The following is a 20,604-nucleotide window of genomic DNA, read 5'->3' on the forward strand; positions in this document are numbered from 1 at the left end:
AAGTGGAGAACGTGCTCGAGTCGTGCTTTTGTACTCTGCCGGTGTTTTGTGCTCGCTCCGGCGTAGTACGTGAGGAAAGACAGCCCCGCTCTAAGTGGCTCGTGCCGGTTGGCACGGAGTTTTCCGGATGGGGAAAGGTTATAGCCCTGTAAGGGACACGTGGGAAACCAAGACGGGGTTTCCTGCTGCTGAAAACGCCGCTGCAGGATACTCGAAGCATTTGCTGTGGGGACTGTCAGTTGGGCTGCTCTCGGAGAGGACACAGGCATTCAGTGGCCAAATGTGTTCCCAGAGACTCCCAGCATCCATCTTAGGTGGGGTGTCAAGTGAGAGGAGTTATTTTGCTACTTCTGTCGCCTTCTCTGGAATTATGCTGCCTGTAAGGTCCCGGAGGGAAGAGCAGGAGAGGCCCCTGCGCAGCGTGAAGGAGTTGATATAAGTCACAGCTCGTTGGGACATTGTGAACAGAGAGAGGGTCCCAGTTTGCTGGAATCACAGGAAAGGCCGCTGATTTGTAGAAGGTCTTTTTAATTTCCAAGTTCATAATGGAAAGGAGTTGTAAATCTAGTGTTTGGTAGCGTAACCTGTCTCCCAGAAAAACATTTAATTTGTCTATGCCAGGCAGATTTTTTTTCTCTTCAGGGGGGATTCAGATCATGCAAGCTGAAGCGTGGGTGTCTATCCACCGTGCTGACCTGAGACTTGCAGGCTCAGGGGAGAGAGGGAAGGCGCAGAGGTCGGTTGGCTGAGGTGAGTTAGTGTGGAGGTGTCAGGGAAGGGGAGAGGACGCGTTTGCCAAAGGTGGAGGCATAGAGTGGCTGGTAACCGGTGGATCCAGTGGCAGCACTCCGAATTTCAGCCGGTACATCGCACCAAGCTATTGCTTTTTCCTTTCGCAGAGGTCCCATTTGATTCAAACTTTACCCCTAGACATTTAGCATCAGTCTTTAAGCACGTGATCTTGCACGTGTAGGTGCGCTGATGGCTCCCAAACAGAGCCAGGTGGGGTTACCACCCAGCGAGGTAACAGAGCTGTGTGCACACTGAAATAGCAAAGAAAGGGGTTGGCTAAAATAATGTTCCTGTACTGTGTGGAGGAGGTTTTTCAGTAAGCAGCTGTACAAACATCGTGCAGACCAGAGGTACTGATTAGAGACCGGGTGGGACATGCCCGATCTCTCTCGGAGGATACTGTGACCCTGTTCGAGCCATCTTTTTCGTGGGACTGTGAATGCTCAATTACTTTTTGAAGCTTAGAAATGTAACTTAAACCAAACAATTGCTTTGAAACTGCTGTTGCAGCAGAACCAATGCAAATGAGCGTTTGCTTAAGGCGAGAGCAAAGAGGGAGGATGTGTGGACATTGGTGGCAATTGGTGGCAATGCCCAGGAAATAGCAGACTAAGGCAGCCAAATCGAATGCCATGAGTAACCTGTAGCTGCTTTCACTTGACAGCCAGAGGCAGCGGTGCCTGGAGGGGAAAGTACTTGCCTAGTTACGGGGGAAGATGTGTAAGGGTGCTGAGGGGAGAGCTGAGTGAAAGCCTTCTCCCTGGGAGGCTGCCTCTGCTGCTTTCCCTTTCTGCTAAATCCACGGTGCAGGGGCACAGGGGTGCTGGAGTAGCTGAAGTCTCCTGCTTCCCCCGTCAGTGCTGTAATCCTTAGGGCTAGGCGAGATTAAATCCTGAACCCCCGAGCAGCTGGAAATGGGTAATTCAAGCCCAGGAGTACACGTGTGAAGGGTGTGATCTCCACCCAGCGCTGCAGTCTGTTTTCCTGCAGCATTTCCCAGTTACAGCTAAGAAAAGTTCAGTCACATGTGGCAACTGGGATCAGCAGCTTCTCAACGTAGCCTAGAGTAGTACAGCAGAAGATCAGTAAACTGTCAAGCCTGCTGTGAAAGCTTAAGAGGGAAAACAAAGTCATCACCACCCAAATTTGGTATTTCAACAGTTCTTGCCAGTAATTGTTCACCTTCAAGACACTGAATATATTCATTCAGACATTCAAGTTCAGCTGGAATTATTTCAGCATTCGTGTTACTGTTAATAATGAGATTTGTCTGTTTATCTCTAGGATGGTTATTTCCTTACGATTTTGGGGGTTAGGATCATTCCTAGTACAAGGTTACGCAGCGGAGATAAGCTTTGCCTGATCCTTGCTGTAATGAAAGAATACTTTCTGGTTCTCTTTGTTTCAGCAGCGAGGTAGGTTCGGGCATCTCAAAAGGTAGTCTCCAAATTGTCGAGAGAAAAGAAATTTGATGAGGAGGTTAAACTCTTCACCTCATTTAAAGGGTAAAGTCATAGGTTAGGAGAGTACAACATAGTGCTGCTAGAGGTTTAACTCTACTTGGTTTTCTAAATGGGTATGTTAGACCATTGTTCCAGTTGGATGTTATGAAAAAATAATTGAGTTTTCATAAATAGATGAAGACTCCCCACCTCCCCTTCCAAAAGCAAATGGCATGAAGTAGGCTGGACACAGGCTGCTACAACCAAACCATTTATTACTGTGACATTTGAAATTTAGGATGAGTTTTGACATTCCCTGCTCTTAAAAAGTTCTAAAGAGTGCTTATGGTACAGCATCGCTTACAGGAGGTGCTACCAGCTTAAAAACAGTTGTGACAAAAGGGGTAAGACTAAGAACACCGACAACAAAACAAACAGATCACCTGAGTGTCTTCAGTCACCAGGCTCTTACCCCTCGCTTAAGGTACATTTGGGTTTAGTGTTTGGCTGTTCACCCTTGTACCAGTCAGTGCGGGGGAAGAAAAGAGAAAATTTATTTTAGCAATATAGAAAAAAAAAAGTCTGTTCACTATTAACAGACCATTTAGCGGACGAGATTTCAAATTGTTAATGCCACTGCCTGCAGTTAGGGCTGTATGGGGTGAGCCCAGGCCATGCCCCGAGAGGAGCCTCCAGCAATCCCAGGGCTGGTCACAGGCAGGGGCCTGGTGTCTCAACCACTCCTGGAGCTGGAGTGAGAGAAGGTTCCAGAAGGCCAGGAAGTGGGGTCAGTATATAGGGGCACATCACTCCCTCTGGGGCTTTTGCTGAATACCTGTTTATAGAACATTTGTTCCTATTAAAGTTGACGTTTCTGTTCAGACCTGGACTGCTCTCTCACCTTAATCCACACCGAGGGGATCTGCGAACCTTAATCACTCCCCCCCCCTCCCCTCGGGTGGGATGGGACAGGGCTTTAATGCATTTTTCTTTAAAGCAAAAGATGTTTAGAGCTACTGAAACAAGTGAAAAATTGATGTGAAAACAGTATTTAAGAGTAACAGAGATGAAAGAATACAAAGGGCAGACTTTCTGCAAGGGTGCGCTCCTCTGAAGACCTCTCTCGTGTTGCAGCTTCACCCTTGTGCTGAAGCAGAGCTGCCACGGGCAAATCCCCGGGACCCAGCCTCCCCCTCGGGCGCTGTCGCTGGACTTCAGCCTAGGCAGTCACTTTGCGGGTTGATCTCCAGAGGGCACAATGCAGAAAGAGCTCAGAGACGAGGAAACCAGACGCTGTTGCGCTGCACAAGTACACGCTAGTGCGTAGCCTCAACACAGAGCTAAACCTTGTGCCCCTTGCTACAGCGCACGCCCCCCTTTCTTCCAGTGAGCCCTTGCTGTTACATGCAGAAGCGATTCGAAGGCAAGCGCAAACAAAACAAGAAAGCTACAAAAAGCCAGAGATGTTGCTGCACTGACGTGTTCTGTCCCCATGTCTTAAACTGAGAACGATTTGTATAAAAATAGACATGGATAAATAGAAAAGCACACCTAAAGGGAAAAGCTGTTTCTCTGTCAGAGAAACCAAGACACATTCAGCTCCACGGGAAAGGTTAACCACCCTGAAAACACCCAGGCCTGACTTAAAATCATCTTTGACTTCAGTTTCTTTCAAATAACCATTATCATTTCCCTTCTCCACACCCCTTTTTTTTTTTTTTTTTTTTTTTTTAAACTGGGAGACCACCATGTGATCCATTGAAGAACTGAAGTGAACGACAGGGCCCACCCAGGTGATTTTGTCCTACCTACATGCTGCAACTTCAACCCCTATGGTACTTCCTTTCCTGCAAAAGTAGGTGTAGGGAAGGTACATAACTGTTCCAGAGAAGGGACTCCAAGAAAACTAACAGTTTGCAGAGTAGTAAGTAGGAATAAAAATACAATGATGCCTTGAGAGAGGAACTAAGCAAGCTGTACCATTAGAAAAGCTTTCTGGCAAGTCAAAACCATAAATAATTATTTTCTTTAATGCCATTACTCATACTGAGAAAACCATCATGAAGTGGCACTGTTCAGGCCGAGGGCCTTCATCAATACATTCAGGAGCATCTGCAGGCAAAGGTGAATTCAGGAACCTAGCGTTTCGCCAGTCTCCAACTTGGTTCTGCATTAATTTCTCCATGAATTTGGTGATTTCAGACAGCATTCAAAGTTTGAACACAGATCAATCCGTTAAACAATGACTGGAAAAAGACAATAGGATATGTATTTCATTTGATTTCTCTTATAATATCGTCTACACTAACAAAATAGAATAACTAATTCTTTCAAGATCAGAAAAATATTCCAGGCTGTGGTATTACAGCATATGCCAGTCTGTAAACAAAAGCAGCCTCCATTTCACTCGTGGCCTTGGGCAGCTGCTGCTTCGTTCTGTTCACAGGCTGCTCCATCGTCTGGGCTCACGGGAGCAGCGGGTAACAAGCTCTCAGTACTGCTTAAGAGCAACTTTGTTTCTGGGTTATCGGGATCAGTTCCTCTTGTTGTTCTGGAAGAAATTTCGTTAGGAAGAGCAAAAGAAGGTAAAGATGGGACTGAAGGCAGTCGGTTGTCCAACTCGGGCTCCTTGACTGAGTCTTCAGAATACATGGTTACATCTTCAGGGTCCAAAGCTCTGGCATTTTCTGGGAAATGGAAATAGTTCGTAAAAAACCAAAATCGGTCAGGCTTACAGACAGTGCCTCTGGTTACCCTACGTCTAGAAAAAGCAGCTCGTATGGGTACCAGACTCACAGCTGCCAAATACAGGGGCTGTGTTTACTCAGCTCTCCCCAAATCCCCAAAGTCTGACAATGCAAGCAGGTATTCTTATGCTAGAGATGTTTTATTTTGTGTTGCAGCTCAGCCACCGCACCTTTTGAAAGGGAAAGGCAGCCATAAGGTGAATTTTTTTTTTTTTTTAAATAGGAAAGTCACTATTAAGATTACTGCAGTTTTGTTTTCTCTTAACAACTATGAAGACAAGCCTGTGGTACAAAAAGTCATTTACACTGATTTTAGAAATACCTGCTTTGGAGGTCAGTTTAATTTGGTCATCAACATTTTCATTTAAAGAAAGAGACACGCATTCTATAATCTTATTAAAAAGCCTGTTAGGTTTTGTCCACTTCTACACCTGATTTCTGCTATTTTTCCATCTTGTTGTAGCCAATCCCCATTCTGATTTTCCTTAAAATTGGCTTATTTCCAAAAAGCATGATACTGTTGAGCAGGCATGAGTTGGTGCCGTTCCAGAAATGAGGTCAGAGGCCTAAAGGAAATCTTGAAGACACTTACCAAAATAAGCAGCAGCGTCATGGTTTGATGTTAACTTGTCGGTGCTTACTGAAGCATCTGCTGCTGGCACGTTGAAGGGGGCAGATGAAGTCATGTTGGACACACTTGTTAAGTTAGTGAGTTCGGGAAATGAAATACCAGACATATCTAGAAATCCTGAAGGAGAAAGCAAATATTACGGTACTGTTTTAGATATAACACAAATTTTTAGATTCAAAAAGACATGTTATATCCAGACCAAAGTCAGCGAAGTCCCCTCCCTGCTAAAAGTAAATAAATTTAACCTAAATGTTAGCTGACATCGGTGGAAAGACTTCTGCAGAACATCACCCTCAGCCAGGCTCCCAGTACCCAAATTCTACACCTCTGAAATCCAGTGAAGTAAAAAACTTTTAAGGAAACAACCACCAATGCTCATAGTTCTGCAAGTCTATATAATACTCAAGTTTCAGACTTGTTTAAGACCTCTAAAGAAGTGCTGAAAAAAGCACCCAAGAAAATATACCTGGATCCATAACTCTCTGGAGAGGGGGAGGAGGAGAAAGTGAGCTTTCTGGTGAGTAACCACTCATTTCTTGATCTGTGGGATGATCCGAGTTCATAACCATTTCGGAGTTGTCACCCTGAGAAGTAGGTGCCAATAATGGAGTCTGGAATAACACAGTAAGAAGGAAAAGCATGTTTTTATACGGAAAGCTTCACGGGAAGACAACCTTCCTATGAAAGCATTCTGCCTCAGTCTCCAGGAACACCAATTCAGCGAGAGCCTGTGATGCTGAAACTGACAGTCAAGCCACTGACGAGGACACATTCCAATGTAGCCTTTTAAAGCCAGCATGTTCTTGGAAGCACAGTCCGTACTTAATTCCTGTAGGTGTGTTTTATTCCCTAGTGAGCCGGGTATTGTGATCCTCATTGGCTGGTAGGGCTGTAGCATGCAAGTCTTCAGAACAGGAGGAGAACATCTGGCAAAGCTTTGTAGCAGCCAACACTGGTGGTCTGTCATCTGCTCAGCATCACCAGCTCTCACTTTCCCTTCACCCAACTCCATTTCATTCCAGCAAAATTGTACACTGTACTCAAATGTATACTGCGTTATCAGTGTTCCAGCAAGTAGAAAATTTTGAAACTCCAGAGAACATCCAGAAATACAAACTTATTTCTTGCATACCTCTGTGTAACCATTAGTAGATGGGACAGGAGTTCCAGCTTCTGGTAAGGGTGAAGGGGGTTTGCTTTCTGGCTTTTTCTTCGCTATTATAGACTGTGTGGGAATTCTGTGCAAATAGCCATATCCAATACCACAGCCTAAACTGTACAAGAAAAGGAAAACAAGACTTGAAAAAAAAGGTTTTCTTAACAAAGCTAGCAAGTGTTTTACATTTTGACTCTCTAAAACAAGAAGAGTTTGAGTCTTTGTTCTCTCACAAGAAATACTTACCTGCAAGAATCATTTCACTTACTTCAGTACTCAAGGAGCACTCTGCAACTGACATGTGGACTTACACAGCTTTGCTTTCAGTTGATTATTTTTCTATCTTTACAAAATACATAATCTGACCTGATGCAGATTTTGTCCTTGCTTTAACTGCATGTCTGACTACAAGAACGTAGCTGGTGAACCTGCTGCCGGGAAGTCAACACAGGTTTTGCCATCGGTTTCGATTCAAACAGGATTAGATCCAGAACATGCCTAATTCCTAGTTCTAAGCTACGTTTTTTTTATAGAAGGATGAACAGTTTTGAGCGACAAGTCTAAGGAAACAAGCCTTAACTTGCAAACAACAAGCTGTAATCAATAGCAATAATACTTTTAACAGGAGCTCATCTACAGTGAGTACATGACCTGTCATCAGCCCGTGACTGCCCGGAGATCAGTACCTTCCTTCTCCACCCCAAGCTCCATTGGGAGTCACAACTACCTCTCGAATGGAATCTGCTTCAGTGTTATAAACCATCAGCTTCAGCGGCTTCCCCTCATGGGATTCAATCAGGGAAAAGAAATCCTCTGACTAAGAAAAAAAGAAAGTAGCAGTTGTTAAACTCAAATGTGCAAGGCAAGGAGCGGGAAGAAAGTCAGTATTTTATTTACTTCAGCGTGAGGTATTAAAAACCCAGAGACAGACTAAAACTCACTAATGTTGTTTGATCTCAAGGGGCAACTTTTTTTTTTAATGTCAAAAAAGGATAATGTTTACCTCCACCATAAAATGTTTACCTGTCATAAACATCAGCCCCCCAAAATCCCCAAACACCATCCCCGCACGTTTGAGGTACGCGCCATTAGATGTATAAAAACCCAAACCCTACCACGTAGGCTCGGCAGGCAGGAGGACAAGCTCTGCTTGAAGGAGCGCACGCCCTACCTCCTGAAGGATCTGATCGGATCCAACGATGTAGTCCGTGTACGGCTGGAGACCAGCTAGAGCTGCCGGAGATGCGAGTTCGACATCCTGTGAAAGAATCACGTGTGTCATGTGCACTCGCAGCAGGATGCCACCCCGAGATCAGGAAAGGAAAGCTGACTCCAAAAACAACGGCAGGAAAGAACGTTTTGTTTATGGGACAGAACGCAAGTCCTCGAACAGTCTACGTCTAGGTGTGACACCTTGTCAAACATGCTGAGTAAGACAGACCAAGATGCTACCAACTCCAACCGAGATACTCTGAAGATGTTGAGAAGCTGCATTTAGTTAAACAACCAGCAACACAACGAACAGTCTTTCCTGTTCCGTTCTACTCTTTCAGCTCTCCCTCTTTCATTTTAAAATAATTTTTTGGTGCTTTTTGTAACATTAATATTAATTTAATGAAGTTTAACCAACACAGAGACGCCAATCAGGCCAGAATCTTTTTTTCCTTTTGCCATTGATTCTTCAACATCAGATGAAAAAACCTTCTCCCCATCACACACTAATTGGTCCGGTTGGGACGGGGTTATTTTTCTTCAGTGACAGGCAACACGAACAGTCACCCACTACTTGTCCCTGTTCGAGTAGCTCAGACAAACCTTCAAGACTGCCCTCCCTTCTTCCGCGTGACTTCAGCGTTGCACGTCTACCTACAGGTCACTTCTAAACGTTACACCTTAAAACAAGGTTGCACGAACACTACCATTACTCACCAAAACATGCCACACGTGTTCGTTGGCTCCCTGGAAACTGCAGAACCTCACGCTGGCTCCAAGAAGACCTTGTCCTCCCCACATGTTACTGGGGATCACCTCCACCTCTCTTATTTTCATTGTTTTGATGTTGTACACCTCCAGCTTCACTGCTTTTTCAGCATTTGCCTTCAGCAGATCTTTCAACATATTGTTTTCTTTATTCTGCAGAGCACAGGAAAAGGTACACGATTAACATTATTTCTAGTTGCGCCTGTAACCTAGATGTCACACCTGTGGCAGAATTTGAATACAAAGAACCAAAACCATCAAAGTTTGGGCTCTCTGTTTCAGGACCAGTCCCAATAGTTCAATTTTCTTTTACTAGAAAGAGGTTTGTACTGTCAGCTCATGTCCCTTTACATAAGTACTTACTATTACTCTTATTTCCTCACTTACATTCCTGTTCTTTGTAACTGTTATTAAATAAGATCAGCAATACCAAAGCTCCACTATGCAGTGTAACAATAAGAAGCAACATTTTACTTCATGCCTCTGATCCCAGTCCTGACTCAACAACAGTTCCCAAGTCATCACAAACTGACTGGGAAAGGACAGTCTATTTGGGAGCAGCTTAGAGAACTACCATTATTTCTCTCACGTTAAAAGATTAAATGATCTTCCACCAAAATCTACCAGTAAAATGATCAGCTCCAGAAAGTGGAGGTTTCCTCTAGTGAAAGCAAGACAAACTTAATGAACTCAGCTTGTATGTAGCTCTGGTGAAGCACACAGCCAAAGCTGCAGGCCTTTTCAACCAAACCAAACCTCACCTCAGCTTTTCTCTCCTAACTCAACATACAGAGCTGTGTTCCCAGTCTTGAAGGATAAGCAGATAGGCTACGATTCTTTTTCGTGTTTTATCAAATGTTGAAACAAGTTTGTTTAAACAAATGTTGCACTCTTACCATTGACTCACTGGTTCAATATTCACCTTGTGGCAGAAAATATGTCTGAATGAGTAACATCAGAAACATTGAGTTAACCTGTGAAGAAGGTGACTAAAGGCTCAAATAAGACTCTCTCCTCAAATCTGGACCCAGCCAGAAAGAAGACTTTGACCACCACCAAGTCTTACTTTATCTTTTCAATGCCATATACGATGTCCAATATGAAAAGCTTTCTTTACTGCGACAGCTTTGGCTTTTACCTTTCATCATTACAATACCCATATTTCATGCAGGTGGGAAAAAACCCCAAACAACAAAATAATTTGAGGCTTACAAGCCTAGTGTGTCCTATGGCAATGATGAAATCAAAGAAAGGCTCCAGTCCTCCCTGTTGAGCTGGGGAGTTTTCCTGAACCTGCAAAACAGACATTATATTGTTACTATACATCCACCTCTAGTCACATGAAGTGACAGTGTTACCCTTTACACTCCATTCAATATTTGCTTTTGGGTTGGACCAGAGGTGAGATACCAAACAACAGGCCTCAGGAAGCAGCCCACGATTGTGAACTTATTTTTTATAAGACTATGAACAACAGGTGTCCAAACCAAGCTGTAAAAACCAAGTGCTGAGCCCTGTACAAGACACACGTATTGCGATTCAGAGTGCACAGCACGGAATTAAGTACTGAAGACTTTGGAGAAGAGCTTAGTTTTCAAAGTGCCACTTCAGGATTTTCTTCCACGCCACAAACAGCCTGAGCACATCGAGAGCCCCTGGTTACATCACAGCCATTTTTTACATAAACACAGTTTACAGTTAGGTTCCCACAATTTACAGCACATTAGAACAGGAACACTGAAGCGTGTGCTACAGACGCATGGCTAACCACAAGTACTGGTCAAGAAGATTGCCATCACTTACAAAAGATTCATAAGAAATAAGAGTTGCAACAACTCAGTTTCATTATAACCAAGCTACGGTAAAACAGATGTAACAAATACAGAAAATACCTATTAAAATGCATTCACACCAGGGTAAAGCCCACCAAAACTTACACAGAACTTGATATATGCAGAATATGAGTGCACCCACTTCAAAGTACACCAACAACACAACATGGTATCAAAAGAACCATTGCAAACCTGCTAACAGTTTGTGCTGCTTTTACCTGTACTTTTCGTTAACTCAGCACTACAGCCTGCGATACATTTGACTCCTGAAAGCCACCCCAGAATTTAAGTGCTAAGTTACAACCCACACATCATCTAAACTAAGAAGTTCATTGCTAGCCAAGTTAAACTGCTACACCTTGTATTTGGACTTGTGTTACCAAACTGCTATATTATTTTTTTTAAAACTAGGTTAAGTTGTATCAGTATTGGGGCTTTTGCTGGCGTAACTGTCTGTACAAGTTATAAAATTCACTTAAGGGACAGCACAGTTGCTTCAGCAAAAGCTTTTAAAGCAAAATAAAAATCATGCTTTATTATTAAACAGTCAAGACTGACCACTGTAACCACAATTGGAATAGGAAATATTAACCTCCATCACAGCCCTAAACTGCATCAAAAGCCAAGAGCCAGCTTATACTGAACCAAAGGTTAAAAAGGTTAAAGTTTACATCCAAATTCTAAATAATGTGCAATAACGTGCAAGAAGCCTTACAATGAAACTACCACGTAACACAACGTCAAGGGTGAAAACGTACACAAAAGAAGTATGTGGAAGTTATTACGGAGCTTATGTTGTTGTTCAGATGTCTAAAAGCCATACAGATTCCCACACAAAGCTGTAAGTTGCAAAAAATCCTCCCGTACTTGGTTTTCAAAATGACATCATACAAAACACTGCATGAATTTCCCAGAGGAAAAAAAAAAAAAAAAAGAAAAAAAAAAAGAAAAATTGTATGCTGCAAACTGCAGGTCACCAAAATCATTCTCCAGTACAGAAAACTGGGCAGTATCCTGCACTTAACACAAAAGGAGGAGGCATTTCGTGGCACGCAGTCATTTCTGGTGGAGGTAACTCAGTTAAGGAAACTGACAGAAGCAGATTGAACACTGGTACCCTCAACACATCTTGTGATACTGAAAAGCACAAACTGCTGACGAGGTGGGAAGCAGCATGGGGCATCAACGTCTCCACACCTGTTTCAGGGAGGAAGACCACCCGCTAAGGAAACGATAGCTTACGCAACAACTGTTCCCGGCAATACCTCTGCCCATCTTTAAGCTCCGAGATGGGCATTTAAACCAATGTGCGTGCAGGCAACTTGCCAGACAGAGGAGTTTTACAACGAATTTGCATCTACGTACAGCGCCTGTGAGAAGCAGCCCCTCAGGAAAGCACCGGCTGGAGCGGGAATTAACGCCCAGCCGAGATGCTGAAAAGGTCCGCAGAGAAATTAGTCAAATCTCCAAGTCACGGGAACCTGGAGGGGAGCAAGGAGGGAGGAGCAGGGAGGGAGGGCTGTACTACTCTTAAACGGCTTCAAATTCCTGGAAAGCAGCACAAAGGGCTCCCCTCGGCTCTCCGGCAGCCAAGACACCGCAGGCCGAGGTGAAGCCGGCTGTGAGGCCGCGCCGGGCGGGTCCCCGCTGCCTACCGGGAGCGGTGCGGCCGCTCCTCCCCTGCCGTCGTGGCAGTGCCCTGGAAGGAGCCGGGGGGCCCGCGGCCCACAGCCCCGCCGCTCCGAGCCCAGCGCCCTCTCCCGCGCCGCGCTGGGGGCTCTCGGCCTCCCTCAGCCGCCACAGGCGGGAGGGGGGAAGCGGGACCCCGCGCCCCGCCGGTGCCCGCCTCAGCGCCCGCCGCCCCTCACGGCCCTCCCGCGCGCCCGGCGGCGGCCGCCTCACCCCGTGTACGTGGAAGCCCTCGGCGCCGCCGTCGGGGACCTCGGAGCTCGAGCCCAGCCCCATGCCCACCGCCGCGGCACGGACGGGACGCTCAGGCGGCGGCGGCGGCTGCGGCGGCGGCGGCGACGAGCATCGCCCTCACACCGTCCCCCTCAGCTGCGCGGCGTCGCAGGCCTGAGCAAGAGAGCGCCGAGCGCAGCGCCCGCGCACGGCGGAGGCGGGTGGGAGCGCAGCTCCGCTCGGCTCCCTGCCGGCCCGGCGCGTGACGCCGTGACGCCCTTAGCGACGGGGGCGGGGGCAGCGAGGCGCTGCCGAGGGCGCCTGAGGGGCTGAGGGCGGGAAAGGGCCGAGCGGCCGCCGCGGGGTGCGGGGTGCGGGGCCGTGCGGGGCCGGCGGTCACGGCCCCGAGCCGGGCTGCGGCTCCCCCGGCTCTCGGAGGGAAGCAGGACCGCGGCGGGCAGTCCCCGGCCCGGGCCGGCGCTCCGAGTGCCCTGAACCGCGCCCGAGGGGGATGAGGGCGGGGGCGCTGCCTGCCCAGCCGGGGCAGAAACAGACTCTTTTATAAATGGATTTTTGGTTTTTACGTACATCTTTACAAATCTTTGAGGAAACTTGTTCTCATTCTAACAGCCTTTTAATAATGAGGCTCCTGTTAGTGTCATCCCAAAGACGTTAGTGACTTTTATCAACGTCTACTTCGCACACTTCGAAAGAGCAAGTGTCCCCGCTCTGTGCCCCCAGCCGTGATGTGCTGGGCTCCAGAAAAGCGTTCCCACCAGCTGACACGATTTGCAGAGTTAGAGCCGAAGAAGCAAATCAGCAGTCCTGTCCTTCAAGACATAGGGAGCCTCGTGGCTGGGTAATTAAGAAATGGTTATATTCCCATTCCCCTGAAATTCTGTATCTGCTCCACTCTGTTTTAGCGAGGATGAATTCTTCCGATTCTGCCCTTAACACCTTTCATTAATGGAAAAGTTCTGAAAGTTTTCAAACTAATAGTAATAATTTGAAGTGTTATTATATTACTATAGTTAAAGTGTCAGTTACATTTCATGCCTGGGTACCTTCATTCCAGTATAAAAGCACCCATTTTAGTAAAACTCCTTGGTAGGTCCTGCTTTCACCCCCGAGAGTTGATTTTTCCAAAGGATCTATCCATGTAACTTCTGGGGTTCAAGCATAAAGACGGGGGAAAAAAGAGCTGCTTTCTCCATCCTCTGCCTCAGCTTTCAAGTGAAACTCTTAAACTCCCTGTCACTTCAATAGCTATTTATGCTTGGAAGACACACATACTGGCTCCCTTTTCTCCAAAGAAAGACCAGGATGTTCTCTGGAACCTTTTTCAGTGACTTTCTCCAGTGTTACCTCCAAGCTGTGTTTGCAGATCTGTGCATCACCATATATGGTAGAATGGCATATCAGTATTCATAAAAAATAAAATTGTGCCAAGCATTTTTCTGTGTTTCCTGCTGCATATATTTGGGAACCTTACCATATTTTTTTTTTCTTAAATTCCTTTTCTTCAGAACATCTTTTATGGCAGGTGTGTCAATGAACTACCACGTTCACCATGTGATTGTATTTCTACAAATAATAGGAATAAGAAATCTTTCTTTAGACATACCAAAAGTAAGTGTGAGAGGAGAGAGGCTGATCCCAGTATGAGTACCTAGGAAATACAAGGCCATAGCAAAAGGTCTACAGGAATGATTTGCATTTGTGTTTACCACGTATGAGGAGGTTCCCACCCCCAAACCTTTCTTTGCAGTGAACTCCGAGCACCTGGTATTAAGGGGCAGGTCGAAGAGCCTGTGGACAGACAAAATGAACAGTAACAGCTTGCTGGAACAAGCGGTACTTACCCAGCCTCTTCAGAGGAACTCGGGGATGAGATCCACACCTACAAACAGTGGTATCGAACTTCTTGCTTACAAGCACGTTGACTGCAGGGGACAGGAAAGTACCAAATACTTTGTTTTTTTTTAAAAGGATTGTAGTAGAGAACTGAAGGTCAGGCCCGTAAGCCTGTCGACACTGTAACAGAAGCCATAACAAGTAATAATTTTAGTGGGTACCTGTCTACATGTAGCCTGTACCCAGGGCTAAGCTGTGACAGTCACTCTATCATCTGACAGCCCCTCACCAGCCAGGGAGGGGAATCAGGAAAAAGGAGAGCAGACCCACGAGTAGAAATGAGAACGGATTTAATGAGATAACAGCCATACTGACAGAGATATCCACAGCTGTACTGAGCCAGATGGATATGGGATATGCAGCCATCGCAATCAACAGGAGAGCAGTCCTCAGGAGCAGGGAGAAGCCAGAGAAGGAGCAAAAGGAACCCCACAGGAGCTCCCCTTCCTCAGCAAACCTTCCCCCTTCATACTGACCATGCTGTTATGGGATGGGCTGCTGCTGTAGCTCGCTGAGGTCAGCTGCCCTGGCTGACTCCAGACTGCTAACGGCCTGCCTGGCATGGCTGGGTGGGGATTCTGTCCCAGCCAGACCAGGATGGTACCTGAGAATTATTTTCTTGGGAAGAGCCAAGGTGGCTCTGATGAAGGGCTCTCCTGTCTCACACACCTATTGGAGTTCCTGAAGGTGTTAACAAACATACAGAAAGGGGTGATGTGGTTGCTTAGATTTCAAGAAGTCCCTTACCAAAGCTTTATCAAGGGCTTTTAAGGAAACTAATCAGCAATACTGTAAGATAGCTTTGTTTGGATGAGTGATAAAAGATGAGAAATAGATGATGGGAGTGAATGATCACTGCTTGGAAAGATCATCCAAGGAGTTTTCCGAAAGACCAGTCTAGACCCTGCTTTTCTTCTAAGTCCTGGAAAAAGAGATAGGCAGTGAAATGACAAAGTGTATCGATTATTCAGAATAGCAAAACTAAGGAGGAATTGCAGAACTGCAGGAGGATCTTAGAAGATTAGGTGGGCAATAAAACCACAGGTATGATTAAGTGTAGATAAACGTAAGATGGTACCTGTGGGGAAAACCCCTGGCTAATTCCACATGTGGAATAATGGGCGCTCAGCTGTTTGGCAACAGTCTGAGGTGAGATCTAGAGTTTACAAAGTGTAATGTCAGAAATCACGAATAGCCAAAACCCAAATCCATTATTAAGAGTTGTCAGGCAAATGATGGAGACTAAGAAAGAGGACATTGTTGAATTACTGTATAAACTCCTAGTTTTCCCACATCTTGTCCTCCCACTAAAAAAGAAGAAAAAAAAAAAAGATCCAAAACCCAACAACCACAAAAAAAACCCCAAAACAAACAGCAACAAAAGCCCCAAACCACCAGAAAAGCAAAGCTTGAAGAAGGGCAGCAGCAATGATTGAAGGTACCACTAGTTACCACACAGGGAATGGTTAAGTAAACCAAGGCTTTCTCATTTGGAAGAGAGACAGTGGAAGAGAGGATGTGCTGTAAAATAATTCGTGGTATGGGGAGGGTAGTCAGGAATCTGAGTGTTTGCTGTCTTTCAGTGAATACAAGGGAAATCTTTCAAATAGTAGGATGGGAACTTGTTAGGAGGGCACGCATTCAAAGTAAGCAACAGGAGGTGTTTCTCACCTAACAGTCAACTGAGTTCTGCAGCTCTCTACCACAGGGCACGGTGATGCCAAGAGTTTCTTTGAAGGCAGCGGGCAAGTTGACTGAAGAAAAACCTGGGGAGGGCCAACAAGTGCGCAGAAACGAAAACAACGACAGATGTTTCCTGAGCTGAAGCCCCCTGAAGGCTGGAGGCCTTTATACACATGAAAGGTGTAAAAATGTAAGTAAGAGGTTTTTTCTCCCTGTGCTTTTATATCTTATTTGTCACAAGTTTCAACAGTCAGAAACTTGGTCCAGTGTTTCATCCATTTATCCAGGTTAAATTAGGAGTTTTGGAAAGAAAGAAATCTAGAGTTGATTTGATAAATGCAGGTATGTTTTAATCAATATTTTGTCTAATTTGCTAAATAAAATAGTACCAGAAATAGTGCTGCCATCACTAGAATTACTGAAAAAATCTAGTCTGCCCTGGGCCACTCTTTTGCAGCACATTTTTGTTTATGTAGAAAAATGCTTCAGCTCATGTTTATTCAACACTTAAGCAGTGCTTGCATATCCAATTTGTCGACTTATACAAAGCTCAGAGGCTTAATAAATTATTAAACAAGAGCATGGCAGAGCAGAATTCCCAGTGATCCCCTTACAGTATTCTCATGAAGAGAAATCAAGTTTTATTTTCGTGTAGCTGCCTTGAAGATGATTCTGCACTACACCAGAGATTTATTTTGGCTGTTTGCATGGGTGTTTCTAGAAGATCAGCACAAGAGGATTTCAAACACTAGAGAACACTAAGTAGTAGCTGTTTCTTCTATTAGAGGTAAGAAATTTTAGGAATACAAAGATCCTGAAAGACACAGAACACTTGCAGCTCACACGGGAGGGACCCGAGGTTTGGCAGCAGCTGGGACTGAGCTGAAGTCCCGTACGAGGTAATGGGAGAGGTACATTCCATGTCAACGGACAATTGTGTATCATTTTGCAATGTGCCGTTGTGCAAAAATAATCCATTTTAAAAAGATATAATTTCTGATCTCTCACTGATTTCCTTCTCAATCTGGCAAACGTTGAACAGTTTTCATTTCAGTAGCACGATCTGAGAAGGCGCCTACGTGTGTGTTGCAAGGATTAGCAAGCTTGTTTCGTTTGACTGGTTTTGTCACTACGTCACTTTTCAAAATTGAACACATTTAACACATTTTTGTTGGAATATTTGGTTTTCGATTATGAAGCTGGTTTAGAGCTGGAAAACAAAAGAAACAGGAAAAATGCAGGGATTAATGAATTATATTGTGCAGGAATTGTTTTATGGCTAATGGATAAAAATGATGAAGGACTTGACAGAAGTGTTTCCTGGGTCTCAAGAGGTAGTGTATAAATGGTATTTCATCCATCACAAGACAGAAGTTCTCACTATTTAAAAAGTAAAATGAGATCATCAGACTTTTAGCCAATTATAAGAAAATATAAATATGCAAAACCTAATGTATACTGTACCTAAGATTATAATTATCTAGATTACATTTCTTCTTTACTACACAATCTGGGAAAATTCATTGATTTGGTGGGGTTTGTAGTGGATATTTCTATATTAACCCGAAACACTTTATGAGGAAGAATGTGTGGTTTTTTCTACAGTGGGAAAATAGAATAATGGCTGGGGGTAAAAACTGTTTGATCGGGTCTACTTACGTTTGGTTGTAACTTTGGAATTACTTTGATGTAATTGTATGCCAGAGGCAAAGAGTCTGGAATTAAAAGGCTTTCTGAACAGGTCTTGCAGACTGCTCCACCAAGAGGCAAATCCTGACCTACTGAGGAAAAAGTAGAAGGAGTTTAAGAAGAATTTCAAGCCTCTTCTTCCTGTGTTTCTTCCTCGTGAATTGTGTTATACAGGAAACAGTCTGCATTTGAAAGAGTTTCTGAAAATATACAAAGAGACTTTCTGGTGCCGCCTGTGACACTGTACGAATGTTACCTGCCTGCATCTTGATGTCCTCAAAGCTGGCTACTCCATAACTGGTGGATGAAAATTGATACCAAGTTTCTTAGTAAACACTTTTTGAAATCTCACTTTTAAAGTTTTATTCTGTTAATTGTGTATTAGACAGTGAACGTAGGGCTGTATTATTGCTAGTAAATGGCTAAGAGTCATATTTCAGGCATTCTCCAAAATCCTTTGTCAACAGAGGATTTTCCTTTTGTAATAAAGTCAATACATGATAAAAACCAGCTAACTGGTAATGCAAGATTAAAACCATAACAATTGGTGAGTTGTTACAAATATGTTCTGATTGTTGTAGGGCTTTAAGCCACTAGAAATAATGTGGTGTTATAGCACTTTCTCACAGTGATACCTATATGAGGTCTTTGCTTTTGCAGACACTGAATTTCGAAAGAAATGTCATTTATCGTTCATGGTAATGGAATTAAAACAGTAGGATACGGAACTGGCAGCTTCTGCAGGGTACTGTAAAGTTTAAACATTTTTTCAAAGCTGTTTCCTTAGCAATTAGAGCTTGCTAGCAATGTCAGTCTTTTCTAAAGGTTCCTGTGTAAACGAAAGTTGCTGTGTGAAATGTGTGCTGACCATTTTAAATACATTTAGATATGTAGATACAGTACAAAAAGCTGGAGCTCGGTTAGTCATAGGTTCCTTTTTTTCAGTCAGTGGAGAAGAACAGGCACTTCTCAGCTGTAGCTCTTATAATTAAGGATTTCTCACCCCCATTGTACAAGTAATTGTTCAGTATGGCAAAAGAATTGTGTAGTGTGAATAAAGGTCTTTGGCCTCTTTAAGGACTGTTTTCTGTAGAACTTGTCAGAGATTATAAAGGAGTGAAGATTCAAATTCAAAATTTCAAAGGAGTAAATGTTTTCAGGCATTAACTGTCTGAACTCAGCAAGCTTCAGAAGCAAGCCTGTGATTCAGAGGAAATTCTGTGAATGAGTTTAATTAGTTAAAAAAAATCAAGAATGATGAAAAATGTTAGTGGAAGATTAGTTCTTCACTCATTATCAATACAAAAAGTTTGTATGATAATATGCCTATAATAAATGTTAAGATGATCAAAGATGATCTTACCCTAAACAAGTAGTAGTTTTGGGCAAAATAATTGGGAATAGGAACTAAGCATTACTGAGGACAGGTTACAGAAATTCGTTGTTCAAAAAGAGAAGGAAGAGCATCTAGAAGATCTAACCTGTTTAAACTGCATTTTCTTAAGGAGATTCGTTTCATCTCGAACTTGTGCTGATGATTTACAGGACCATTATTGTCCAGAAAGAGTGATTTTGCCCATCTCTTAAAGATGCTGAACTTACTTCAAAAGATGCATTTTATTGCTTGATCTGTTTTGAAAAAAGTGAACTTGACATTGAGTTGGAAACTCCTGGATAGCAGTATTGTTGTCCTTGGTGGAACAGAGCTTATTAGAGTGGTGTTCAGGTCAGCATTAAGATGTCCATATAGTGTCTACGGTCCTAATTCTTTTGCTAGAGCACAGGTTTTCAGTGCCAGCTGAGATGCCTTAGGGGGCTTGAGAAACCTGAACAAGACTGTTAGTTGTTACACACGAGTGACAGGGTAGTAGTGCCTGTGGAACAGTATCTGAAAGCGAGGTGAGATACTGTACGGCATCTCCGGTGGTACAGCACGGCCACCTGCAGGTAAATGGCTTGAGCCTCGGGTGTCAAAGCTCCCGTTACAGCCAGTGGAGGTCTGGAAAGTGCAGAGTCGTTCAGCTCACCTAGAGCAGACACCTACATTACGTCAGAACGACATTCCAGACTCTGCCGACCGTACTGGCTAGAGGTTGGTTCACCTGCCTGCGCTGGACAGCCTGTGTGGTTATGTATCTGACAAGATTATCCACTTCACTGGCAAATATTAATAAATCTGTCAAGATCCTCAGTCATATTTGTTTCTGCCTCTTTGACGGCACGGACAGGATGCTCATGAACAGAAATTCTGAAAGCAGTGTCTCCGTAACAGTGATAAGACAGCATTTTCATATGTACATCATACCTTAAAAAATTAAATTATCATCACCTCATTAACAGTAACACCTCTTCAAAACTCATAAATAATTACATCTTGCAACACTGAAGAAACATAAGGTATTTCTACATATAAAAGTTGCCAGGCAGAGGGAAGTGTTTGGTTGTATCCAGTCTTGTGGATTTTGTTGTAGTCATGTGTTTCAAACTCCCTCTTGTACCCACAAGAGAGAATTTCCATTTAATATAAATAACATACTGATGTTCTGGTAACAAAAGTTTTGATTTTTCCAAAGCTCTAGAGTGCAACTAGATTTAATATGGCCATATAGCATAACATGTGTTTAATAGACTTATTGTTCTTATTACTGAGACTGGCAGAGACTAAGCAATTCATTCTTTTGTCTCCATTACTGTACCAGCACGCTAGTGCTATCACAACTGCTCCGGTTGGTAGGTGAAGGTATTTCCTGCACAAACAGAGCTCTTGGAAATGTTCCAGCGTTTAAGCTGCGCTGCTTGATGAAGGAGCAGGTTAGCTGCGTTGATAGCAGTCAAG

At 44.0% G+C, this 20,604-nt stretch overlaps 1 protein-coding gene across 1 annotated transcript; it reads right to left on the bottom strand.

Annotated features, from left to right (window-relative positions):
- Nucleotides 1–4,280: 4,280 nt before the first annotated feature.
- Nucleotides 4,281–12,545, bottom strand: GORASP1 (golgi reassembly stacking protein 1). The gene is made up of 9 exons (XM_086466767.1): nucleotides 12,483–12,545; nucleotides 9,961–10,041; nucleotides 8,698–8,901; nucleotides 7,940–8,026; nucleotides 7,455–7,585; nucleotides 6,745–6,886; nucleotides 6,079–6,223; nucleotides 5,574–5,729; nucleotides 4,281–4,921 (listed from the first exon to the last, which is right to left on the bottom strand). Exons 1-9 carry the CDS (start codon nucleotides 12,543–12,545, stop codon nucleotides 4,638–4,640), a joined length of 1,293 nt encoding a protein of 430 aa, XP_086322893.1. The 3' UTR covers nucleotides 4,281–4,637.
- Nucleotides 12,546–20,604: the final 8,059 nt, after the last annotated feature.

The sequence above is a fragment of the Leptosomus discolor genome, chromosome 6 (genome assembly GCF_034619465.1).
Source record: "Leptosomus discolor isolate bLepDis1 chromosome 6, bLepDis1.hap2, whole genome shotgun sequence".
NCBI lineage: Eukaryota > Metazoa > Chordata > Aves > Leptosomiformes > Leptosomidae > Leptosomus > Leptosomus discolor.

What these genes read in the sequence shown, in the direction of transcription:
- GORASP1 (XM_086466767.1), bottom strand. Translation starts at nt 12,545, where the DNA reads ATGGGGCTGGGCTCGAGCTCCGAGGTCCCCGACGGCGGCGCCGAGGGC. An exon ending in CTACTAATGGTTACACAGAG is followed by an intron (nt 6,224 to 6,744) that starts GTATGCAAGAAA and finishes GTGTTATTCCAG; the next exon opens with ACTCCATTATTGGCACCTAC. An exon ending in CCAGAGAGTTATGGATCCAG is followed by an intron (nt 5,730 to 6,078) that starts GTATATTTTCTT and finishes TTTCTCCTTCAG; the next exon opens with GATTTCTAGATATGTCTGGT.